The 27,969-nt window shown below is 41.3% G+C and overlaps 1 protein-coding gene across 1 annotated transcript; it reads left to right on the forward strand.

Annotated features, from left to right (window-relative positions):
• The first annotated feature begins 2,416 nt into the window (after nt 1-2,416).
• Nucleotides 2,417-27,969, forward strand: LOC133664538 (zinc finger protein OZF-like). The gene is made up of 3 exons (XM_062069245.1): nt 2,417-3,034; nt 5,986-6,204; nt 26,386-27,969. Exons 1-3 carry the CDS (start codon nt 2,911-2,913, stop codon nt 27,678-27,680), a joined length of 1,638 nt encoding a protein of 545 aa, XP_061925229.1. The 5' UTR covers nt 2,417-2,910; the 3' UTR covers nt 27,681-27,969.

Here is a 27,969-nt window from a genome sequence, read left to right on the forward strand (position 1 = left end):
AACAGCTTGCCGGAGGACCTCAGAACGTTCATGTTTTTAAGAGCAGGCTTAAGACCCACCTTTTTGATTTGGCTTTTACCTGATATCAATTATTTTATTGAAGTAATTTGTATTTTACTTTTCATCCTATTAGTTATGCAACATTTTATTTAGTTCTATTTATTTGTTATAATAATTATAATAATAATACCTGGGATTTATATAGCGCTTTTCTGTTTGATCATTATGTATCAATATAGGTAAGACATTTTCTAATCGTTTGGCCATAATGGAAGTAAATAATTTATAATCTACATTGAGAACCGATATTGGCGTGTAAGATCCACATTCAATTATATCCTTGCCTTCTTTTGGTATAGCTGAGATAATTGCCTCTCTCCAACTAAGTGGATAGATCTAAGTGTCCATGCACCTATATACCTATCTATTGACTTTAATCTGAGGGCAAAAAAGAATACATGGAAACTAAACTCAAGTCTGCTGAATGACCTATCATTTAAAACACAAATTAAATCTGAAATTAATCTCTTCTTGGAGTTCAATGACACAGGAGAGGTTTCGCCTCCCATGTCATGGGACACCCTGAAAGCTGTTTTAAGAGGGAAAATTATAGCAATATCTTCATTTAAGAAAAAAAATGAGAATACAAAATCAAATGACTTAATAAAAAAACTAAAATAATTAGAAAGAAAACACAAACTAGATTTGGCACAGGATACATTAAGGGAAATAAGGAATGAAATTAACAGTTTGGCCACACAAGAAATTTAAAAAAATCTAATGTTCTTGAAACAGAGACACTATGAAAGTGGCTCTAAGTCTATGAAAATATTGGCCTGGAAACTAAAAAAAAAGATAGCGGAAAACACAATTCATAAAATCAGGGATCCAAGAACAAAAGAGATAAAAACTAAACCAAACGAAATCCAGGAAGCCTTCGAACATTTTTATAAAACTTTATACTCTGAGGTCTCTAGTAGGAGCATAACCCAAATTGACAGCTTCCTAAACTCCCTGGCTTTACCTACTTTAGATGAAAAACAAAACCAAACAATATCTGCAGATATAACTGAAAATGAATTAAAAGTTGCAATTAATAGGCTTAAATTAAGTAAATCGCCAGGATCAGACGGTTACACGGCAGAGTGGTATAAGGAATTTAAAAAAGAATTAATACCTGTTTTATTCCCCACATTGAATTGGGTCTTAAAAAAGGCACAAACGCCACTTAGTATATAGCGCTTTTCTAAGTACCCAAAGTCGCTTTACATGTAGAACCCATCATTCATTCACACCTGGTGGTGGTAAGCTACTTTCATAGCCACAGCTGCCCTGGGGTAGACTGACGGAAGCGTGGCTGCAATTTGCGCCAACGGCCCCTCCGACCACCACCTATCATTCATCATTCAATTCACCGGTGTGAGTGGCACCGGGGGCAAGGGTGAAGTGTCCTGCCCAAGGACACAATGGCAGCGATTTTGGATGGTAAAAGGCGTTATATATTCATTTAATTTGTATATTTTAACTTTTTTTTCTATTCATCTTCATACGTATGTCTTAAATATATTTAATTTTTTGTTTCTCTACTTATGGTTCTTACTATTTTACAAGTTTTATTATTTTTATTTTACAACGTTCCTCAGATGAGCCATCTGCCTCAGGGGTTATTGGCCGTGCTTGTGGGGGTGATAAAAACATAAAAAACATAGCATCAGAAACAAGACCAGATTTAGTTGATGAAATAGTTCAGGCAATCTGCAGAATAAATAAAGCAGGAAGTGTGGTAACATTTCTCTGGTACCTGCTCATGTAGGAGTTGTGGGCAATGAGTTAGCAGATAGATACACAAAACAAGCAAGCACTAAAACAGAAGTAAACATGGAGATGAACCACAGTAAAGAAGAAGTGAAGAACATCATTAAGATAGAACACAATAAAAAGTGGCAGGATAATTGGAATAAGGAGAGAAAAGGTAGAGAGTATTACAAAGTCCAGAGGAGAGTAGGTGTAATGAGAGGAGGAATAGAAATAGGAAGGAAGAAAACATTATTACTAGAATGAGATTAGGACATACATATCTAAATAGTTGATTGACATTGATAGGAAACATAATACGGGACTGTGTGACTGTTGTCATCAGATAGAAAGTGTAGGACATGTTTTAATACATTGTAGGAAATACAATAGAGAAAGGGAAATACTGGGAAATAAGTTAGTGAAAGAGAAGATTAGGTTAGTAGTGGAAGATATTTTAGGATTGCACTCAGAACACATAGGTTATAAAACATTTTATATACATTCAAAAAAAGACTGGGTTGAACAAAATAATAAAGAGTAGGGATCCATCTCCGTCCACACTCCATTTCAGTAGGTGGCGGTAATGCACACCACAAGGTTGCTTGTCAACCGCCATTAAACCAAAGAAGAAGAAAAAGTACACGTCATAAACCTGGAAGCCTCCGCACATTTCCTCCCATCACTAATTGAAAGGTTGCTAGCGCGACCTCCTGTGCTGTAGAATGTAGTATGGACCATAGGACAGGACGAAGAAGTCCCGTTAAGAAGCTGTGGAGGCCTAAGATGCTCTACTAGTCTGCTGGAAATCCAAAGAAGACGAAGGAGTAAAAAGCAACATGGCGTTTGACAGAGAAGGCCTAAACGTGGCCACTGGCCATTATTGTTTCTGTATTTGTATTTAGTGCATACATGTACGCATATATGTCGTGTAGTAGATGAAACATTGTTAGTCATTGTTTGTATCCGGATACATTAGTCTGAGCGCACTTTATGTGCTAGCTTAGCTTGCTAGTTAGCTTAGCTTGTTAGCTGCTAACAAAGAGACGCGGACGTTATCAACACATCGCTAAGTAGAGATCAAATGTGAGTGTAAAGTGTTGTGATTGTGTGAAAATGTGCGAAAGAACGATAGCAAAGTATGAGGAGGAACTTTGTCCAACAAAAGAGGAGAAGGAGCGACAACATCAACTTATGGACGCTGTTTTCAAGAAACATCAAGTTGTGTTACACAGAACAGGTTTGTTTACTTCTTACTCTCACATCTTTACTAACTTTATATTTCATTATTAACCATTTTCTTCAATAGGAAGATGCTTTGTCTTGTGGGGATGATGCAATGCCAAGATTTAGATTCTTCATGAAAACGAGACAGTTTGAGGTTGATGTTCCTCTCAGTTTGTAACAATGTGTGATTGATTGATTGAAGGACTTATGAGAAGTTTGCATAGGAAAGGGTACAGTTTCCTCGCGGTACACATTCACTGCTACAAGAAAGCCTGACATGGTTTCAGTTGAAATATATATTTTAACTCACACAGTACTATGTAGAAAGTAGCATTTAAAATACAAATATACTTTAAGAAAATAAATGAAAATATAATTTCAAATAGGTAAAAGACTTTGTATATTCCCAGTTACGAGTAGCCGCAACCTGTAATATGTTTTCTTTTTAATAGGGACTTCCACATGTTGGTGGTATAGCAGGCACACGAATTAGAACCTTTTTTGGAGTGAAATCTGGGTTGAATGTGATTTGTACAACTACCTCTGGTGTTATAATGGTGAATATATTTTGAAGTATCTTGACAGGTACATGAGTATTTTATTAGTATGGTGTATCTTCTACACCAGACCAACTGCAAGAAGATGTACTCTATCAGATACCAAGAGCCTCCCCACGTTAAGGAAATGGTTGGTGGAAAGGTGAGCCCGAGATGGACAGTTGAGTAGAAGCCCAATCATTTTGTTTTGGGCTGTCTGGAGTTAGTTTTTTAGGGCTTTCAAGGCGTCACGGTACTAAACATGAATTCCGTAGTCAAAGTGGGGTTAAATGATATCTTGTGTTAGAGTCTTAAGTGTATTTCTACCCACCAGCGGGGTGATCCTACTAAATAAGAACTAGCATTGTATGGTAAACTGGTATTAGTATAGTACCGCAATACTAATGAATCATATTGTGTACTATACCGCCTCTAAAAAGTACTACTTCTATGATTGCATCAATATTTTTTGGCATCACAACATCATCTTTGGTTAAAAAAAATATATATATTATGTTTATAAACTCAGGAAGTATGTCCCTAGACACATCAGAACTTTGAATATGACAAATGTATGATCCTGTAACTACTTGGTATCAGATTGATACCCAAATTTGTGGTATCATCCAAAACTAATGTAAAGTATCCAAACAATAGAAGAATAAGTGATTATTACATTTTAACAGAAGTGTAGATAGAACATTTTAAAACAGAAAATAAGCAGATATTAAAAGTAAATGAACAAGTAGATTAACAATCCATTTTCTACCACTTGTCCTTAAAAAATTTGACAAAATAATAGAATATAAATGACACAATATGTTACTGCATATGTCAGCCGACTAAATTAAGAGCTTTTGTTTGCTTACTACTAAAAGACAAATTGTCTAGTATGTTGACTATTTTATTTAATAACAAACTTGCTATAAGAAACATGTTTAATGTACCCTAAGATTTGTTGTTAAAATAAAGCCAATAATGCACTTTTTGTGGTCCCTTTTATTTAGAAAAGTATCGAAATACATTTTGGGGACAGGTCCCGGTACCATAATATTGGTATCGGGACAACACTAGTAAGAACAGAATTCGTCGGTTGATTCTTTGACTACCTTAGTAGTCATGTTTTCACTGGAGAGATTAGTCTCTACGATGCAGCCAAGATAGGCAATCTCCTTTTTGTTTGTTATAATATTGTCACCCACTTTGACTGTGAAGTTATTTACTTTTCTGAGGTTAGGAATTGACCCAAGGACTTGTGTACTTGCAAGTACGGAGCAAGCAATGCCAAGTTTGTCATTGAAAGCCTTGCTAGTCTAGGTCTTGAGGATTCTACCTTTGCTTGTTTTGTGGCTACCAGCCTTGATTCTATGTTCTTTATGGATACAGAAATTCATGGAATGATCACTTAAGCCGCATACAGTAGTTCCACTTGTGGTGATCTTAGACTGGTCAGAAATAACAACGAGGTCTATGATGGTTTAAAAGGACTCACTCACCCTGGTAGTTTGCTTAATGAGCTAAGTGAGACAATGTTGGTGGCACAGCTTAGTGAAGATTTTAAAATTGGTTGCATCCTTTCAGGACATATCTGTGTTCCAGTCCCCAAGAAGATGTAAACCTGTATCATGTTTACACAAAACTCACAAAGTCACTAAATAAATTTTATACCGTAATCAAATCTAATTAAAGTTATAATTTTACTTCCTGATTCTGACTTACATGCATCAATAAGTTAAAGTAAACATTTATTTTCAGTAACCAAAGTAGTCAACACTTTATTTATTAAAAGAACATAAAGGTGACTGACTTTCCGTCAGTGTGTCGTAGATGGTCTCCAATTCCTAAAGAGGAATTGTTGATGGAGATACTCCATAAAAACACCACATAATAAAACATGTTTTGGTAAAAGTTCTTTTTGGCCCAGCCAACAAAATGACCACAAAAAAGTATTCTACATGATGACAAAAACATACCATTATTGTTTTGTTTTTTTAAAATGATTTTGGAATTAGATTTTTTTTATTTCCATGGTATTGAAGTTATGGTAATGACTATGTCATTAAAACATTATGGTTAAGTTTAGAAATAAAGTTTAGGTGTCATAGACCGTATACAGAATAAAATATTTACACACTTTACATCAGTGAGTGTAAAGTTAAGAATGCCTCAATCAATGTTGCCTCGTACTTATAAAAAAAACTTTTCAAATTGCCCATCATCAAATTTCCAAGTCTGTTTTTGTACTCACTTTTGAATGAATTTTAGTGGCTGGAACAAGAGGAGGTATTTCCTGTGTTTTTATTGGTTGTTTTGCTACACACTTTTAACACAACACAGGAAAGAACACAAATAATGTCATTGTGTTAACAGTGTCAGTCCAAAACTATTTATATTCTCTCTTTATCTTATTGACTTATTTACCCAACAGAGGTCCAGCAGTCCCCCCACATTAAAGAGGAAGAGGAGGATCTACAGCCCCCCCACATTAAAGAGGAAGAGGAGGAAGTGTGGATCACTCAGGAGGGAGAGTGTCTTCTAGGGCAGGAGGAGGATGATGTCACCAAGTTTCCACTGACTGTTGTCTCTGTGAAGACTGAAGAGCATGAAGACAAACCACCTGAGTCCTCACAGCTTCATCACAGTCCAAGTAAGCACAACATCCACATATCATTTTATTCTCAGGGCATTCAATCCATCACAACTAGACTGTTCACTTTGTCTTAGAAGACGTTTGTCCTCTCATCCAAGTAGGCTTCATCACTTCATGCTCATAGACTTCAAGTCTTAAATCTAATCACTGGAATTTAGAGGGGAACTGCACTTTTTGGGTGAATGTTTTCTATCGTTCACAATCATTATAAAAGACATGAGGATGGAATTATTTTTTTTTTCATCACATTCTAACTCATAAATGTAAATAAAAGTCCACTTGCAATGGAGCCAATGGGAGGTCCTCTATAACCATCCAAAAAGCGCCAACAATACTCCATTTGCATTTCGTGGCTTGAATACCAACCAAGTATTAGTGATATTGTTATTATAAGTGCTAACACAGACAAACTATTTATAGATTGTGTTCCGAAGTTGATGTCACCGGCTGGTGAGCTCCTTCCTGGCCTCGGTACTGGTGAAAAATTATTCCAGATCATGAATCGTGCCTCTCACCTGGATAGTAGAAGGATGAGGATGTACTCTGACAAGTTGGTATCGTTTGACAGCCAATTTAGACCCGGCAATGGTGAACGACACAAAAAGACGCTTGACGTCACCCACCTTTTCCGTGCGACGTTTATGAGTCATTCTGCATCCAAACGGAAATATAACAAAATTCTATCAGGCTGCGTAATAGTGACAGCAGACCTTGTACAGTAAGTGATGTTTTATTATGTTTGTTGGCTCTCAGGAAGTCTGCAGTGTTACATTAAAAACAGTAAACAACACATAAAACATCAAATGTACAACATTAAAACTTGCTCACATGACACATGTGCATACAGACAAGGTAGACTGCAATCCTTTCACAGAAGTTTTAAACTCATTTAATGTAACAAGGGTTTGAAGTTGAAGCTTTGATTGTAGCTTATTTCAAGCCTTCTGTGCTGAAAACCTAAATGCTTTCTTGCCCAGTTCAGTTCTTACTTTGGGGACGACAAATTGCAGAACATTCATTGAACGAAGATTGTGACTTCCTTGTTTCTTTGTAAAAATACAAGACAGATAAGATGGGGTGATACCCAGAATGGTTTTGTAGATGAACACATACCAATGATTGAGGCGTCGAGCACATAAAAATGTCCAGTTAACCATTGAGCATAACCCACAATGGTGAGTAAGTTAACCATTGAGTATAACACACAATGGTGAGTAAGTTAACTATTGAGTATAACACGCAATGGTGAGTAAGTTAACCATTGAGTATAACACGCAATGGTGAGTAAGTTAACCATTGAGTATAACACGCAATGGTGAGTAAGTTAACCATTGAGTATAACAAACAATGGTGAGTAAGTTAACCATTGAGTATAACACACAATGGTGAGTAAGTTGGTGATGAATCTCAGTGCCCCGTGGTACACACTATCCAGCTTGTGGAGACAACCAGCAGTAGCATTCATGTACAACACATCTCCATAGTCAATAACAGGTAAACAAGTTGTTTCCACCAATTTCTGTTTCACAGTAAAAGAAAAGCAAGACTTGTTTCTAAAATAAAATCCCAGTAAAAGTTTCAGTTTTTTTTACAACATACTGAATGTGCTCCTTAAAACTCAAGTGGTCATCAATTAAAAATCCTAAATATTTAAAAGAAGATACTAACACTAACACACACGAAGACTTCTATGGAAATACAAGAACCGAGACTCAGATTTCCCTCGCCCGGACGCGGGTCACCGGGGCCCCCCTCTGGAGCCAGGCCCGGAGTTGGGGCACGACGGCGAGCGCCTGGTGGCCGGGCCTGTCCCCATGGGGCCCGGCCGGGCACAGCCCGAAGAGGCAACGTGGGTCCCCCCTCCAATGGGCTCACCACCCATAGCAGGGGCCATAGAGGTCGGGTGCAATGTGAGCTGGGCGGAAGCCGAAGGCAGGGCACTTGGCGGTCCGATCCTCGGCTACAGAAGCTAGCTCTTGGGACGTGGAACGTCACTTCGCTGGGGGGAAGGAGCCTGAGCTAGTGCGCGAGGTGGAGAAGTTCCGGCTAGACATAGTCGGACTCACTTCGACGCACAGCAAGGGTTCTGGAACCAGTTCTCTCGAGAGGGGATGGACTCTCTTCCACTCTGGCGTTGCCGGCAGTGAGAGGCGACGGGCTGGGGTGGCAATTCTTGTTTCCCCCCGGCTCAGAACCTGCATGTTGGAGTTCAACCCGGTGGACGAGAGGGTAGCTTCCCTCCGCCTTCGGGTGGGGGGACGGGTCCTGACTGTTGTTTGCGCTTACGCGCCAAGCAGCAGCTCAGAGTACCCACCCTTTTTGGATTCACTCGAGGGAGTACTTGAGGGTGCTCCCCCGGGTGATTCCCTCGTTCTACTGGGGGACTTCAACGCTCATATTGGCAACGACAGTGAAACCTGGAGAGGCGTGATTGGTAAGAATGGCCGCCCGGATCTGAACCCGAGTGGTATGTTGTTATTGGACTTTTGTGCCCGTCACGGATTGTCCATAACGAACACCATGTTCAAGCATAAGGGTGTCCATATGTGCACTTGGCACCAGGACACCCTGGGCCGCAGTTCCATGATCGACTTTGTAGTTGTGTCATCGGATTTGCGGCCTCATGTTTTGGACACTCGGGTGAAGAGAGAGGCGGAGCTTTCTACCGATCACCACCTGGTGGTGAGTTGGCTGCGATGGTGGGGGAGGATGCCGGACAGACCTGGCAGGCCCAAACGCATTGTGAGGGTTTGCTGGGAACGTCTGGCAGAGTCTCCTGTCAGAGAGAGTTTCAATTCCCACCTCCGGAAGAACTTTGAACATGTCGCGAGGGAGGTGCTGGACATTGAGTCCGAGTGGACCATGTTCCGCACCCCTATTGTCGAGGCGGCTGATTGGAGCTGTGGCCGCAAAGTAGTTGGTGCCTGTCGTGGCGGTAATCCTAGAACCCGTTGGTGGACACCGGCGGTGAGGGATGCCGTCAAGCTGAAGAAGGAGTCCTATCGGGTTCTTTTGGCTCATAGGACTCCTGAGGCAGCGGACAGGTACCGACAGGCCAAGCGGTGTGCGGCTTCAGCGGTCGCGGAGGCAAAAACTCGGACATGGGAGGAGTTCGGGGAAGCCATGGAAAACGACTTCCGGACGGCTTCGAAGCGATTCTGGACCACCATCCGCCGCCTCAGGAAGGGGAAGCAGTGCACTATCAACACCGTGTATAGTGAGGATGGTGTTCTGCTGACCTCGACTGCGGATGTTGTGGATCGGTGGAGGGAATACTTTGAAGACCTCCTCAATCCCACCAACACGTCTTCCTATGAGGAAGCAGTGCCTGGGGAATCTGTGGTGGGCTCTCCTATTTCTGGGGCTGAGGTTGCTGAGGTAGTTAAAAAGCTCCTCGGTGGCAGGGCCCCGGGGGTGGATGAGACCCGCCCGGAGTTCCTTAAGGCTCTGGATGCTGTGGGACTGTCTTGGTTGACAAGACTCTGCAGCATCGCGTGGACATCGGGGGCGGTACCTCTGGATTGGCCGACCGGGGTGGTGGTTCCTCTCTTTAAAAAGGGGAACCGGAGGGTGTGTTCTAACTATCGGGGGATCACACTCCTCAGCCTTCCCGGTAAGGTCTATTCAGGTGTACTGGAGAGGAGGCTACGCCGGATAGTCGAACCTCGGATTCAGGAGGAACAGTGTGGTTTTCGTCCTGGTCGTGGAACTGTGGACCAGCTCTATACTCTCGGCAGGGTCCTTGAGGGTGCATGGGAGTTTGCCCAACCAGTCTACATGTGCTTTGTGGACTTGGAAAAGGCATTCGACCGTGTCCCTCGGGAAGTCCTGTGGGGAGTGCTCAGAGAGTATGGGGTATCGGACTGTCTGATTGTGGCGGTCCGCTCCCTGTATGATCAGTGTCAGAGCTTGGTCCGCATTGCCGGCAGTAAGTCGGACACGTTTCCAGTGAGGGTTGGACTCCGCCAAGGCTGCCCTTTGTCACCGATTCTGTTCATAACTTTTATGGACAGAATTTGTAGGCGCAGTCAAGGCGTTGAGGGGATCCGGTTTGGTGGCTGCGGGATTAGGTCTCTGCTTTTTGCAGATGATGTGGTCCTGATGGCTTCATCTGGCCAGGATCTTCAGCTCTCACTGGATCGGTTCGCAGCTGAGTGTGAAGCGACTGGGATGAGAATCAGCACCTCCAAGTCAGAGTCCATGGTTCTCGCCCGGAAAAGGGTGGAGTGCCATCTCCGGGTTGGGGAGGAGATCTTGCCCCAAGTGGAGGAGTTCAAGTACCTCGGAGTCTTGTTCACGAGTGAGGGAAAAGTGGTTCGTGAGATCGACAGGCGGATCGGTGCGGCGTCTTCAGTAATGCGGGCGCTGTATCGGTACGTTGTGGTGAAGAAGGAGCTGAGCCGCAAGGCAAAGCTCTCAATTTACCGGCCGATCTACGTTCCCATCCTCACCTATGGTCATGAGCTTTGGGTTATGACCGAAAGGACAAGATCACGGGTACAAGCGGCCGAAATGAGTTTCCTCCGCCGGGTGGCGGGTCTCTCCCTTAGAGATAGGGTGAGAAGCTCTGTCATCCGGGAGGAGCTCAAAGTAAAGCCACTGCTCCTCCACATCGAGAGGAGCCAGATGAGGTGGTTCGGGCATCTGGTCAGGATGCCACCCGAACGCCTCCCTAGGGAGGTGTTTAGGGCACGTCCGACCGGTAGGAGGCCACGGGGAAGACCCAGGACACGTTGGGAAGACTATGTCTCCCGGCTGGCCTGGGAACGCCTCGGGATCCCCCGGGAAGAGCTAGACGAAGCGGCTGGGGAGAGGGAAGTCTGGGCTTCCCTGCTTAGGCTGCTGCCCCCGCGACCCGACCTCGGATAAGCGGAAGAAGATGGATGGATGGATGGATGGAGATACTAACACAATTTGTTGCCCATTTCTTGTTCAAATGTTCTCACACCGTGCTGATCTTACAGTTTTTGATATGGTAAAGAACATACACTTTGGTTTCTCTGCATTTAAAAGCAGTTGAAGATCGCAAAGTTGTTCTTGTACTCTGTCAAATGCATGTTGTAGATATTTAAAGGCCTCAGCAGGAGTGGGTGCTGTGCAGTATATGACAGTATCATCAGCGTTGGAATGGAAAGTTGAGTTCGGAATATTCTGTCCAAGATTATTAATTATTAATTAATAATGGGCCCAACACATAACCTTGTGGGACACCCGTTTCCACTTGCAGTACGTCAGAGAAGGAACCTTCTATCTGAACAGCCTGAGTTCTACTTGTGAGGTCATTTGCAAACCATCCAACTGCTTGCTGAGAAAAAGCAACAGCTGAAAGACGTTTGATTAAAATTACATAATCAACAGTATCAAATGCCTTTGAAAAGTCAATAAAGAGGGACAGACAGCACTGCTTCTTGTCAAGAGCTTCAGCTACATCATTTTATAAACTTCATAGCAGCAGTTTTTGTACTGTGATTTTTGCCAAAACCTGACTGAAATGGTGGCGGAATAAAGTTGGTGTCCAAAAAATATTTTATCTGTTCACTGATAAGGGATTCAAGCACTTTTGCCAGAACAGAGAGTTTAGAGATCGGTCTGTAATTAGATTAATTAAAGATAATTAGATTACTAGGGTCACCTCCTTTTAATAGGGGGATTACAAGGGCAGATTTCCAATCCAAGGGGATTTCATTTGAAATTAGAGTAAGGTTAAAAATGTGAGTCAGTGGTCCAGCTATAATTTCAGCTGCCAACTTTAAGAAGAGCGGCTTCAACTTGTCTGAGCCAGCTGGCTTTGTAAGTTTAAGTTGTTTTAGAGCCTTCATGACCTCTGTTGTGGTAAAGGGCGTGGTAAAGTTAAAAACCTGGGTATTTTCAACGGTTCAACGGAACTTCAGTAGAGTTGTCAGAATTATAGAGAAAACCAGAGGAAATAAAATGATTATTAAAATAACTACCCATTTCAATCAATCAATCAATCAATCAATGTTTATTTATATAGCCCTAAATCACAAGTGTCTCAAAGGGCTGTACAAGCCACAACGACATCCTCGGTACAGAGCCCACATACGGGCAAGGAAAACTCACCCCAGTGGGACGTCAATGTGAATGACTATGAGAAACCTTGGAGAGGACCGCATATGTGGGTATCCCCCCCCCCAGGGGAGACCGAAAGCAATGGATATCGAGTGGGTCTGACATAATATTGTGAAAGTCCAACACATCAGCGAAAGTCCAGTCCATGGTGGGGCCAGCAGGAACCATCCCGAGCGGAGACGGGTCAGCAGCGTAGAGATGTCCCCATCCGATGAACAGGCTAGCGGTCCACCCCGGAGCAGAGTAGAAAAGAAAAGAAAAGAAACGGCAGATCAACTGGTCTAAAAAGGGAGTCTATTTAAAGGCTAGAGTATACAAATGAGTTTTAAGATGAGACTTAAATGCTTCTACTGAGGTAGCATCTCTAACTTTTACCGGGAGGGCATTCCATAATATTGGAGCCCGAATAGAAAACGCTCTATAGCCCGCAGACTTTTTTGGGGCTCTGGGAATCACTAATAAGCCGGAGTTCTTTGAACGCAGATTTCTTGCCGGGACATATGGTACAATACAATCGGCAAGATAGGCAGGAGCTTGACCGTGTAGTATTTTATACGTAAGTAGTGAAACCTTAAAGTCGCATCTTAGGTGCACAGGAAGCCAGTGCAAGTGAGCCAGTAGAGGCGTAATATGATCAAACTTTCTCGTTTTTGTCAAAAGTCTAGCAGCCGCATTTTGTACCATCTGTAATCTTTTAATGCTAGACATAGGGAGGCCCGAAAATAAAACGTTACAGTAATCGAGACGAGATGTAACGAACGCATGAATAATGATCTCAGCATCGCTTGTGGACAAAATGGAACGAATTTTAGCGATATTACGGAGATGAAAGAAGGCCGTTTTAGTAACACTCTTAATGTGTGACTCAAACGAGAGAGTTGGGTCGAAGATAATACCCAGATTCTTTACAGAGTCGCCTTGTTTAAATTGTTTGGTTGTCAAATGTTAAGGTGGTATTATTAAATAGATGTCGGTGTTGAGCAGGACCGATAATCAGCATTTCCGTTTTCTTAGCGTTGAGTTGCAAAAAGTTAGCGGACATCCATTGTTTAATTTCATTAAGACACGCCTCCAGCTGACTACAATCCGGCGTGTTGGTCAGCTTTAGGGGCATGTAGAGTTGGGTGTCATCCGCATAACAGTGAAAGCTAACACCGTATTTGCGTATGATGTCACCTAGCGGCAGCATGTAAATACTAAAGAGTGCAGGGCCAAGAACCGAACCCTGGGGAACTCCGCACGTTACCTTAACATAGTCCGAGGTCACATTGTTATGGGAGACACACTGCATCCTGTCAGTAAGATAAGCGTTAAACCAAGACAAGGCTAAGTCTGACATCCCAATACGCGTTTTGATACGCTCTAATAAAATATTATGATCAACAGCATCGAAAGCGGCGCTAAGATCAAGAAGCAGCAACATAGATGACGCATCAGAATCCATCGTTAGCAATAGATCATTAGTCATTTTTGCGAGGGCTGTCTCCGTAGAGTGATTTGCCCTGAAACCGGATTGAAAAGGTTCACAGAGATTGTTAGACGCTAAGTGTTCATTTAGCTGCTGTGCGACAATTTTTTCGAGGATTTTCGAGATAAACGGAAGGTGGGACACCGGCCGGTAGTTCACCATGAGGTCAGGATCGAGGTTAGGTCTTTTGAGTAGAGGATGAATAACCGCTTTTTTGAATGCTAGGGGAACAGTACCAGAGGAAAGTGATAAGTTTATAATATTTAACACTGATGGACCTAATAAAACAAAAAGCTCCTTGATAAGTTTCCCAGGAATTGGGTCAAGTAAACATGTTGTTTGTTTTGTCCCATTTACACATTTTAACAATTCCTCCAATGTTATTTCATCAAAGAGGGAGAAACTATTTTGGAGGGCAGTGTCCGTCGTATATACAGTCGTATTAGTGTTAATAGAACCCAGTTGTAGCTGAGATGCATTGTCTTTAATCTCTTTTCTAATTACTTCAATTTTCTTATTAAAGAAATTCATAAAGTTATCTGCTGAGTGGGTGGAGCTACTGGGAGGAGTCCCTTGTTGGGTTAGCGATGCTACTGTACTAAACAAAAATTTAGGATCATTTTTGTTGAGGTGGATGAGATTTGAGTAATATTTAGCTTTAGCTGAGGTAAGCATGCGTTTATAAGTTATTAAACTATCACTCCATGCTTGATGGAAAACCTCAAGTTTAGTCGCACGCCATTTGCGTTCCAGCTTTCTACATGATCATTTCTGGGCTTTAGTTTCATCTGTAAACCCTGGGGTACGCCTTTTAGGGGCCCTTTTTAGCTTTAGCGGTGCTACACTATCAATGGTGTCGCGCAGGGCGTCATTAAAGTTGTTAGTGAGGTTATCAATAGAGCCCACATAATTTGGGAATGGTGCCATTACCGAAGGCAGTAGGTCAGTAAGAGTCGTCGTTGTGGCAGCATTAATGTTGCGGCTGCTATAGTAGTTGTTATTATTATTAGTTTGTTGACATTGAGTCAGAACTTCGAATTTTATAAGGTAATGATCGGACATTACTTTAGTGTACGGGAGTATCGTAACTTTGGAGGTGGTGACACCCCTGACAAGCACTAGATCTATCGTATTACCGTTGCGATGCGTGGGTTCATTTATTATTTGTGTAAGACCACAGCTATCAATTATAGTCTGGAGCGCCACGCATGGAGGGTCCGATGGGGTATTCATATGGAAGTTAAAGTCTCCCATTATGATTATATTGTCGGCGGGCGTCACTAGATCAGCAACGAACTCTGAAAATTCATTGATAAAGTCCGAATAGGGCCCTGGGGGGCGGTAGATGACAGCCAGGTGCAGAGGCAGCGGTGTGACAAACCTCACAGTAAGCACCTCAAACGAGTTATATTTATTATTTAGGTCAGAGGTAAGGCTAAAGTTTTTGTTGTATATTAGTGCAACACCCCCACCCCTTTTAATGGGACGGGCAATATGCGTTCCCGTATAGCCAGGAGGAGACGCCTCACCCAGCGCAAAAAATTCGTCTGGTTTGAGCCAGGTCTCGGCTAGACCAACGACATCAAGATTGTTGTCTCTAATGACTTCATTAACTAATAACGTTTTGGAAGACAATGACCTTATGTTTAAAAAGCCCATATTATAGGTAGTGGGCTGTTTTGAGGAGTTTTTGTTGAAATAATCCGTAGTAGCAATATTAATAATGTTACGTTTATTATGCGTAGTGCACTTTAAATAATTTCGACCATATCTAGGAATTGATATGACAGGAATTTTTAGATTGTTTGCCACCTCAGTAAAATGCATGTCCACCTCTGACGCAGAAAAAACATTATGTGAGTTGTATATTATTCTAAGAGAATTGCTATGTGTGAAGGGATTATCCAGCCTGGCGCTGGCTAGTTCTAGCTTAACAGACTCCTTATTAGCGCTTCTTTGTGGATTAGCATTTAGCTTTTTCGTTAGCCCCGCTAACAACAACGCCTTTAGCTTTGTTGTTAGCCCCGCCCGACACCCCCGCTTCTGCTTCCGAGCGCACCGCTTACGTCTCTTTCGTTGACTGTCTCCGCTGGTAGTGGACGCCGCTGCTTCAAAGGCCACTGCTGGATGTAGCTTGCGAAGAATTCCCAAGCTAGCGAGTAAGTCCACCGTACACGCATCTTTCAGCCCAAAATGGCCCGATCTCTCCACATCCAGAATCGTAAGTCGGTCGTAAGTGATCACGGAGTGAACACGCTGTGAGCCAGCCATGAAATAAACTGAATTGACGGGGTATTTTTGCCAAATCGGTCTACACTTCCAGGAGTGCTCGCAAGAAGCTGCCGCCGTGAAGCGCCGCCATCTTGAAACTTCATCATCTCTTCTGTCACTTACTTTGACACCTTCAACAAGTATACTAAGTGGGAGATTGACTGAATTAAAGCAAGCGGACAAAGATTTGATGATTTTCCAAAACTTCTTTGGGTGTTTGAGGTTTTCAGTTGTGAGAAATACAATTCTGATTTGACTTTCCGAAGGAGAGAGGTACATTGATTTCTTAATTGTCTAAAATTCAACCAATCTGCTTCTAACCCTGACTTGCGTGCCCTGGCCCAAGCAGCATTACGCTCATGCAATACATCTGACAGGTCCGTTGTAAACCACTGATTGTCACGTCCTTTAAAGGCCTACTGAAAGCCACTACTACCGACCACGCAGTCTGGTAGTTTATGTATCAATGATGAAATCTTAACATTGCAACACATGCCAATACGGCCGGGTAACTTATAAAGTGCAATTTTAAATTTCCATCTAAACTTCCGGTTGAAAACCTCTACATATGATGACGTATGCGCGTGACGGCAATCGTTGAAACGGAAGTATTGGTACCCCATTGAATCCAATACAAAAAAGCTCTGTTTTCATCTCAAAATTCCACAGTATTCTGGACATCTGTGTTGGTGAATCTTTTGCAATTTGTTTAATGAACAATGAAGACTGCAAAGAAGAAAGTTGTAGGTGGGATCGGTGTATTAGCGGCAACACAACCAGGAGGACTTTGACTTGGATAGCAGACGCGCTAGCCGCCGACCGCACGGATGATCGGGTGAAGTCCTTCGTCCTTCCGTCGATCGCTGGAACGCAGGTGAGCACGGGTGTTGATGAGCAGATGAGGGCTGGCTGGCGTGGGTGGAGCGCTAATGTTTTTATCATAGCTCTGTGAGGTCCCGTTGCTAAGTTAGCTTCAATGGCGTCGTTAGCAACAGCATTGTTAAGCTTCGCCAAGCTGGAAAGCATTAACCGTGTAGTTACAGGTCCATGGTTTCATAGTATTGTTGATCTTCTGTCTATCCTTCTAGTCAGGGATTTATTTATTTTGTTTCTATCTGCATTTGAGCCCGATGCTATCACGTTAGCTCAGTAGCTAAAGAGCTTCGCCGATATATTGTCGTGGAAATAAAAGTCACTGTGAATGTCCATTTCGCGTTCTCGACTCTCATTTTCAAGAGGATATAGTATCCGAGGTGGTTTAAAATACAAATCTGTGATCCACAATAGAAAAAGGAGAAAGTGTGGAATCCAATGAACCCTTGTACCTAAGTTACGGTCAGAGCGAAAAAAGATACGTCCTGCACTGCACTGTAGTCCTTCACTCTCACTTTCCTCATCCACGAATCTTGCATCCTCGCTCAAATTAATGGGGTAACCGTCGCTTTCTCGGTCCGAATCTCTCTCGCTGCATTGTAAACAATGGGAAAATGTGAGGAGTCCTTCCTCCGGTGACGTCACGCTACTTCCGGTATAGGCAAGGCTTTTTTTAATCAGCGACCAAAAGTTGCGACCTTTATCGTCGTTGTTCTCTACTAAATCCTTTCAGCAAAAATATGGCAATATCGCGAAATGATCAAGTATGACACATAGAATGGATCTGCTATCCCCGTTTAAATAAAAAAAATTCATTTCAGTAGGCCTTTAGCCCTACATTTTCTAAAAGGGGCATGTTTGTTCAATATTTCAATATTTCCAAGCCAGTTCAACGTTATCAAAAAGAGCAATTATATCCCAATTAAAAAGATGCAAGTCATGTAAAAAAAGCTTGCGTCTCAAATAATTTCATATTACGTTTTTCAAGAAGACGAGGCTTGCTTTTAGGAATCCTTGTGTCTCGCACTGCTGCAATCACACATTGATCTCTCACATCATGAGGGAAAACACCAGATGCAACACATTTAAAGGGCATATTTGTTAGAATTAAGTCAATGAGTATAGCTTTTTGAGGGCATTTAGGATTAGGTCTTGTAGGTGAGTTAATTAATTGTGTTACATTTAGAGATTCACACTGTGCTTTCAAAGAGTCAGACACAGATGTGAGCCAGTCCCAGTTCAAATCAATATTTCATTGTATTTCAGTTGAGACAGAAGCTTCACAAGAGTAGATAGAGAATTACTAGGGGCAGATGGAGGCCTATAACACCCCACTAGCATAATGTGGTGATTTCTAGCTACCGGTAATTCAATTTCAAGTGCTAACAGTTCAAGTTCTTTACTTACTGATTCAGAGAGCACTAATTTAACATCAAACCTCTGCTTAATATATATGGCCACTCCACCACCTATTCTTTGTCGGTCAGTACGATAGACATTAGAGCCATGAATGTAAATATCTTTATCAAGCACAGATTGTTTAAGCCAAGTTTCAGATAAGACTACAATATCAGCATTTGTTGAGTTTATCCAGATCTTTATCATATCCAGTTTAGGGAGTAAACTCCTAACATTGATATGAATAATCCCAAAACCAGATCTAGTTTTAAAATCTGCAGGTATAAAACATTGTGAAGGGGTATCAGGGCCTGGATTAGTCTCAACATTTCCTGAGAGCAATAACAATAATATAACTAAACATTTGCGCTTAAAGTTACCATCTTTTGAGTCTGTCTTTAATCTGTGAAAGTAAGTGCTCCCAATACGGGAGGATGCAGTAATGTTGATGTGATCTCTCAAAACAAGGAAACAATAAGAATGAATGGACTCTACCATAGAATGCAGCCATTTTGTTTTGTCCAAAGTCACAGAAATCTTCCACTGAGATAAGGCCGAGGTTATTTTGTAGCTGCCACTATGATGAAATGTCAAATTATCAAAGTTGTCATCTTGAAGTAGCATAGCTTGTGAGGGGGGGTGACCAGACCCATTTGGGACATCAGTAAAACCACACAAAAGTATAAAACACAATATAATGATTTGTGACATAGTGAGAGGAGAAGTTCCACTTATTTTACCACTTTTGAAGATGATAGCAGACAGGGCTGAAGGCTAGCAACCAAGGCCTATGGGTGGAAGCCCGTAGACTAAGCCAATGGTTGGAGGCAAACAGCAGGCCGATGGTGGAAGGCTAGCAGGCAGGCCGATGGTGGAAGGCTAGCAGCAGTCAGGCTGATGGTGGAAGGCTAGCAGGCAGGCCGATGGTGGAAGGCTAGCAGCTGTCAGGCTGATGGTGGAAGGCTAGCAGGCAGGCCGATGGTGGAAGGCTAGCAGCAGTCAGGTCGATGGTGGAAGGCTAGCAGGCAGACCGATGGTGGAAGGCTATCAGGCAGGCCTATGGTGGAAGGCTAGCAGCAGTCAGGCCGATGGTGGAAGGATGCCAGGCAGGCCGAATGGTGAAAGGATACCAGGCAGGCCGAATGGTGGAAGGCTAGCAGGAAGGCAGATGGTGGAAGGCTAGCAGCAGTCAGGCCGATGGTGGAAGGCTAGCAGCAGTCAGGCCGATGGTGGAGGGCTAGCAGCAGTCAGGCCGATGGTGGAGGGCTAGCAGCAGTCAGGTCGATGGTGGAAGGCTAGCAGCAGTCAGGCCGATGGTGGAAGGCTGGCAGCAGTCAGGCCGATAGTGGAGGCTAGCAGCAGGCAGGCCGATGGTGGAAGGATAGCAGGCAGGCCGATGGTGGAAGGCTAGCAGCAGTCAGGCCGATGGTGGAAGGCTAGCAGCAGTCAGGTCGATGGTGGAAGGCTATTAGGCAGGCCGATGGTGGAAGGCTAGCTGCAGTCAGGCCGATGGTGGAAGGCTAGCAGCAGTCAGGCCGATGGTGGAAGGCTAGCTGCAGTCAGGCCGATGGTGGAAGGCTAGCAGGCAGGCCGAATGGTGCTAGCTTTCTGCTACTGCTACCTGAACAGGTGGATTATAGGTAGGCCAAAGTCTATGGCAATCCATTGACATTTGATGAGAAACTATCCACCAGAAAACCCACTCTGTTTATCTTGCAGAGTACCACTCATTCAGACTAAAATTAATTAAAATCTCATACATAAAAAACACAAAAACTCAAACCTTAGGTAAGAACACACTGAACACAGAATAGACATGGCTGCCATCTTGGATTCCTATTCATGTTGTCCGAGTAAACCAAGCACAAGTTGCAACTTAGCAGGAACCGGGAAGCGTTTACCTAACTTGTTATCTTCCACTGCAAGTTGTCTCGCGGCAGCAGTTTCTGTCTTCCAGCCCGCTATAACAGCCAAGGACGGACTTCAAGTACCTCAACGAAGATAAGACTACAACATGCAGACAAAGCAGAGCCAGGGCGAAATCTCGAGCTCAAGCACATTTGCATTCTGAATAATCACGTATTGTGATACTGGGGCTGCTTGCGTAATATGTGTCCACTCCCCCTAGAAGCACCCTCAGTGATGTTAACTAGGGAACACCTGAATAAATAGAGGAGCGCGTGGGACTGCCCCTCAGAGCGTGGTGGGAGACTGTAACTGAGTGTGCAGCCCCAAACGTTTCTCCTCATGAGCAAAATTGAACTCTGTCTCTGCCCGATTCCTTGCTTCTTGTCACGTTTGATAGATAGTTTGGTGTTTGAACCTGACATATTTGTATTCAGTCACGTGACTTCTTCCGGGAAGTGAAAAACGTGGTGGTCAACCAAGTCAAGACGTCTGTTGTGCAGCTAGCAACTCTCTGAATACACAAAGAGCCTAGATCAGGGGCGTCAAACATACGGCCCACGTGCCGGATCAGGCCCTCGAACAGGTTTTATCCGGCCCGCGGGATGAGTTTGCTAAGTACAAATATGAGTCGACATTTTTGAATGAAAGAAACTGCTGTTTTAAATGTGTCCTCTAGATGTCGCAATAGCAATTCTTTGTATCTTTGTAGATGATGCTACATATGTAAAAAAACAAAAAACAAACACATAATGTTAGACCACCAGTGGGGGAAAATGAGCAAACTACATCAATAACATCCTGTAATTTGATTTTGATATTCTTATTTCATCTTTATAGATTGAAAATTAACACCAATGAGTTGACTAAAGAACATTATCACATAATTGATTCTGAAAGTGTAAAAAAGGACAAATAAAGATAGAATACTATTAACCGCAACTTGTAAGTGTAAAAAAACCCAACAACATTATGATTTGTACATTTTCAGAATGTGTTTGTTCTATTTTTAAACAAAGAAAATAATCTGCAGTTGTCTTTATTTTTAATTTATCTTGCTGTGATTTTACCAGTCCGGCCAACTTGGGAGTAGATTTTTCTCCATGTGCCCCGCCCCCCCCCATCTAAAATTAGTTTGACACCCCTGGCCTAGATCTTCCTGTGAAAAGCAGATACGAGAAAAAAATCTAACTATGAAACAAAATAGGTCCCTAAAGATTTGTTGAGTAATATCAAGGATTATCCGTCGGTCGCCTTCCCAGACATGTGGAACTATCTTGAGTTTCAGACGTCATTCTACACCACAAAAGACATGAAAGCTTAAAAAGGCATGGATGACTACAATTTATTTGTGTGTGGCTGGGTCAAGTAAAATAATATCAAGACTCTCGCTGATAAACCATGCATGGTTTTTGTTCGGGTAAGGTTGGATTTTATCATTCAACTTTGCGTCTTGCGAGGACGCGTCCATGTAAACCAGGGGTCACCAACCTTTTTGAAACCAAGGGCTACTTCTTGGGTACTGATTAATGCGAAGGGCTACCAGTTAGATACACACTTAAATAAATTGCCAGAAGTAGCCAATTTGCTCAATTTACCTTTAACTCTGTTATTATTAATAATTAATGATATTTATCTTTGTGGAAACACTGATCATCTTAATGATTTCTCACAATAAATGTATATAGAAACAGATAAATATCAATATGCAACACTTTATTTTTATATTTTCTCTAAGTGCACATTTTTCAAATTGAACATTTTCAAATGATCACTTCTAAAACAATCTTGTGAAATCACAATATCCCATTTTAACTAGCTAGCCACTAACATTTTTTAACAAATCATGAATTACTTTGCACCATGTTTGTACAAATAATAACTCATGTAAAATACAAAAGTAAACTCTCAAATTTTTAAATCATGTCACACTTTGAACTGGACACCAAATCTGTTATCTGTTTCTTTGTCAGTTAGTGGGAAGCCTGGCATTGCATGCTGTTAACTAGTGTGTTGTACTCTGGTGTGTAACTTGACACTGCAACTCTGAGTGAGTCTTGCAGATGTGCATCAGTGAGGCGTGTTCTGTGTTTGTTCTTGATGAAGTTCATGTCAGAAAAGGCTGATTCACAAAGATACGATTTTTCCTCATTGTTTGCGGAACCTTCTTAATCTTTTGGACATATTTTCACAGCAATCTGGCCTTAAGCTTAATTATGATAAATGTAAAATGTTAAGGATCGGAAATCTAAAGGGAACGTCCTTTCGAATGGAATGTAAAGTGCCTGTTTTGTGGACAGATGGACCAGTTAACATACTTGGTGTTGTTGTCCCAGAAAATCTGGAAGATCTAGGCCAGGGGTCACCAACGCGGTGCCCGCGGGCACCAGGTCGCCCGTAAAGACCAGACGAGAGATTTTTTTCCTGCTCTGATTTTTTACACTGCATTGTAAAACACTGTCATTTAACAAACTGCATTTTTAAACACACACATTTTTCTCCCAAATGTTTATTCATTAAAATGTGTCTGTCTTTAAAAGCATCAATTGTTCCAAAGCTGTATTTAAACATTGAGTGGTACACAAATGTCCTGTTGGACAAAAAACATGTACTGTATCAAAAGAAATTGTATCCTTTTTTACAAGTGATCCCCTCCCAGAGAGTCTGCTGGGAAACATGGCGGGGTTCATAAAGGAAACAATCCACTCATAGTGGTGTTTTCAATTTTATGTGCCAGAAAAAAGTGACGATATTTTGCAGCAGTTAATATGGATGAACTCTAATATTGTAATAGATGGAAAGCCTTTCTTTTGGAAAAATATGTTTGAAAGAGGAATCATTTTTGTCAATGATATTATCAATGAGAATGGTAAAATTATGAAGTATGATGAATTTAGAGCTATGTATGGTGATGCTTGCTCAAGCTTTTCATTTTATCAACTAACTGGAGTAATTGGGAAAAGATGGAAACAAATAATTAATTATGGAACTACTAAATTATTAGTTTGTAAACCTCTAATAAGAAATTCTAGTTGGCAAAAAGGAACTAAAATAAATGGAAAAATATATAATTTTTATTTAATAAAGAAATCTTTGAAGGGTGCCTCATACAACACAAATGGAAAATGGGAGGACTTTTTTGACTGCCCGTTTCCATGGGATGCCATATTCAAACTAATCTATAAAACCACTATCGATGTGCAAAATCGTTATTTTCAAATTAAAATTATTTATAACTTCTTACCCACAGGGAAAATGTTAAAATTATGGAATATGACAGAGTCAGATGATTGCCGATTTTGTTGTCAGGAGCCTGAATCCACCCTGCATTTGTTTTGGTATTGTCATATTGTGTCTTTGTTTTGGGTGGAAGTTGAAAAAATGTGTTTAAGGATTGGTTTGTTTATGAAGCTTAAAGGCCTACTGAAATGATTTTTTTTTATTTAAACGGGGATAGCAGATCTATTCTATGTGTCATACTTGATCATTTCGCGATATTGCCATATTTTTGCTGAAAGGATTTAGTATAGAACAACGACGATAAAGATTGCAACTTTTGGTATCTGATAAAAAAAAGGCTTGCCCCTACCAGAAGTAGCGTGACGTAGTCAGTTGAACATATACGCAAAGTTCCCTATTGTTTACAATGATGGCCGCATGAAGTGAGAGAGATTCGGACCGAAAAAGCGACAATTTCCCCATTAATTTGAGCGAGGATGAAAGATTTGTGGATGAGTAAAGTGCAAGTGAAGGACTAGTGGGGAGTTGAAGCTATTCAGATAGGGAAGATGCTGTGAGAGCCGGGGGTGACCTGATATTCAGCTGGGAATGACTACAACAGTAAATAAACACAAGACGTATATATACTCTAGCCACAACACAACCAGGCTTATATTTAATATGCCACAAATTAATCCTGCATAAAAACACCTGCGTGTTTGTTATGCTAGCTCCTAGCTCCTCTGCTAGCTCCTAGCTCCATAGAACACGCCAATACAATTCAAACACCTGATCAACACACACAATCACTCAGCCCAAAAGACCGTTCACCTAACCCAAGGTTCATAAAGCTTATATATTTTTAAAAAGTTACGTACGTGACGCGCACGTACGGTACGGTACGTGTTATGCTAGCTCCTAGCTCCTATGCTAGCTCCTAGCTCCATAGAACACGCCAATACAATTCAAACACCTGATCAACACACACAATCACTCAGCCCAAAAGACCGTTCACCTAACCCAAGGTTCATAAAGCTTAAATATTTTTAAAAAAGTTACGTACATACGCAAAAAAAAGTTGCGCACGTACGGTCAAGCGATCAAATGTTTAGAAGCCAAAGCTGCATACTCACAGTAGCACGTCTGCGTCTTTGTCATCCAAATCAAAGTAATCCTGGTAAGAGTCTGTGTTGTCCCAGTTCTCTACAGGCGTCTGTGTATCGAAGTCAAAAGTCCTCCTGGTTAGAGTCTCTGTTATCCTAGTTCTTCCATCTTGACTGCATCTTTCGGGAATGTAAACAAAGAAGCGCCGGCTGTGTACTGTTGTGGCTGACTACGTTCGAAAAATACGTCCATTTCGCACCGACAACTTTCTTCTTTGCTTGCTCAGCTTCCTTCTCCATAATGCAATGAACATGATTGAAACAGATTCACGAACACAGATGTCCAGAATACTGTGGAATTATGAAATGAAAACAGAGCTTTTTCGTATTGGCTTCAATGTGGAAGGCATACCCGTGTTCCCCGGTCTACGTCACGCGCATACGTCATCCTCAGAGGCGCTTCGAACCGGAAGTTTAGCGGCAAATTTAAAATGTCACTTTTTAAGTTAACCCGGCCGTATTGGCATGTGTTATAATGTTAAGATTTCATCATTGATATATAAACTATCAGACTGCGTGGTCGGTAGTAGTGGGTTTCAGTAGGCCTTTAATTTGGTTTCTGTTATTTTAGGAGAGTTCATTGACAATCATGATTTAGTCAATTTAATTATAGTACTCGGTAAAATGTTTATTTTTAAGGCCAAAAACAGATATTCACTTAGTATTACTTTCTTTGAAACATTTATTCAGTATTTTCTAACTTTAGAAAGTGACATGGTTTAAAACGATAATGATGCCAAAAAACATTTAAAAAAAAGATGAGAAGTCCTCAAAGGCTTATTTTGAAAGTATAATTATGTTTATAGATTATATGATATCTGTTGTTGTGTTCCCTAATTTGAGAGACCTGGACATAATCTGGACTGTACATAAATGCTTATTTTGAAAATGTAGTTTTGTTTATAAATTATATGCAATCTGTTGTGTTCCCTAATTTGTTTCTGTGTACATGAATGAAGGTGTGTGTTGCTGAGTCCGACTTGGACATTATCTGGACTGGGCCTGGTTTAAAAAACCCTTTTAAACAAATCTAATTTCATTGACAACCTGGTCTGTTGAAGATAAGGCCCTTTTTTAAAAAATAAAATAAAATAGGATAAATAAATAAAAAACATTTTCTTGGATAAAAAAGAAAGTAAAACAATATAAAAATAATTACATAAAAAATAGTAATTAATGAAAATGTTAGTGGACCAGCAGCCTATACAATCATGTGTCCCTTGCAGATGTGTTGTCTATGTTGTGGGAACCAGAATATTGGTAGCAGAAAGAAATAACCCCTTTTGTGTGAGTGGGTGTGGATGAGTGTGCATGGGGGAGGTTGTTTGGGTTGATGCACTGATTGAAAGTGTATCTTGTGTTTTTTCTATGTAGATTTAATTTAAAAAAAAACAAAACATTTTTTTTTTTTTTTTTTTTTTTTTTTTTTTTTTTTTAGAACAGGCCCGCGGGCGACTCGTCTGGTCCTTACGGGCGACCTGGTGCTCGCGGGCACCGCGTTGGTGACCCCTGATGTAAACAAACAAGGATGTGGACCCCACATCTGCCACCCATTTAACTAACTAACTATTATTCAATCATCACCATATTTGATTGTTGTCCTGTTTTTGGTTAATACAAGTCCACAACCATAAAATACTTCCAGTAAGATGTGTAATAAGAGCTATAAATGATTTAGATATTATAGTTTTTATGCATATGTTTAGGCCAACCTCACATAATGTGGATGGTTGGCATAAGAGCTGCAAAGTAAAATACAGTAACGCCTTATTTGTGTTTTTTGTTCTGCAGACATCCAGCGGGTGTCAGCGGGGAGTCATGAAGAGGAGTGGCACACCAGTGTGGGACAGAAGGAGCTACAGGCCCCCTCCCACATTAAAGAGGAGCAGCTTCATGATGAAGATGAAGCTCAGTCCTTACAGCTTCATCACAGTCAAAGTGAGGAGAACAGAGGGGCGGAGCTTGTAAGTCAACACATCACAGAAGCTGATGGAGAGCATTGTGAAGATATAAAGTCAGAACCAGACAGCATCTTTGCTCCACTGTCAGACATGGACCACATGATGTCTGATCACAGTGACCACATCCAAAAACCTTTGGAGAGTAAAAATGACTCTAAAGGTGATACGAGACATCACACTAACAACAAACACTTTGACTGCTCTGAATGTGGGAAATCATTTAGACAGAAGAGTAATTGTACAGTACACATGAGAATACATACTGGAGAGAAACCTTTTACTTGCTCTGTTTGTAAGAGGAGTTTCTCCAGTAAGGGTAATATGACCACACACATGAGAACACACACTGGTGAGAAACCTTTTACTTGCTCAGCTTGTGCTAAAAGATTCACCACTAAGAATGAAATGATATTACACATGAGAACACATACTGGAGAGAAACCTTTTAGTTGCTCAGCTTGTGCTAAACGAGTCAACACTAAGTATGACATGATATTACACATGAGAACACACACTGGTGAGAAACCTTTTACTTGCTCTGCTTGTAAAAAGCGCTTCTCCACAAAGCGTGAAATTACCGCACACATGAGCATACATACTGGAGAGAAACATTTTTCTTGCTCTTTTTGTAAGATGAGTTTCTCCAGAAAGCTTGTCATGACCACACACATGAGAATACATACTGGGGAGAAACCTTTTCTATGCTCAGTGTGTCCGAAAAGATTCTCTGTAAATTCCCATATGAAAAAACACATGAGAACACACACTGGAGAAAAACCTTTTGTTTGCTCAGTTTGTGCTAAAAGAGTCAACACTAAGTGTGACATGATAGTACACATGAGAACACACACTGGTGAGAAACCTTTTTCTTGCTCTGTTTGTAAGAAGAGTTTCTCCAACAAGCATACCATGACCACACACATGAGAACACACACTGGAGAGAAACCTTTTACTTGCTCTGTTTGTAAGAAAAGTTTCTCCAACAAGCAACACATGACCACACACATGAGAACACACACTGGAGAGAAACAGTTTAGTTGCACTGTGTGTCTTAAAAGGTTCATGTACAAGAAGCAGGTCAGTAAACACAAGTGTGTAACAGTCATGGAAGCTGCAGGGATTTAAAATGTGCTAAATGTACTTAAATGTTTAATATGAATGTATATATTTGATGTTGTATGTAGTGCTTCTCATTTTCTAGTCTTATACGTTCTCCTGTAGTTACTTTTTAATTTATGTGCATTTATTGAATATTTTATTTGTAGCTACTATTTTATTTTATTTCCTCAATGTTAAACAGAAGACATATTATAATTTTCATTTGGTTTTGTGTCTTATACAATCAAAAAAGTTTCCCATTCTATTTTGTTGATGTTATTGTCCAATTAAAAATATGAATTAATAAAATTGTTAA

The sequence above is a fragment of the Entelurus aequoreus genome, linkage group LG14, assembly GCF_033978785.1.
Source record: "Entelurus aequoreus isolate RoL-2023_Sb linkage group LG14, RoL_Eaeq_v1.1, whole genome shotgun sequence".
NCBI lineage: Eukaryota > Metazoa > Chordata > Actinopteri > Syngnathiformes > Syngnathidae > Entelurus > Entelurus aequoreus.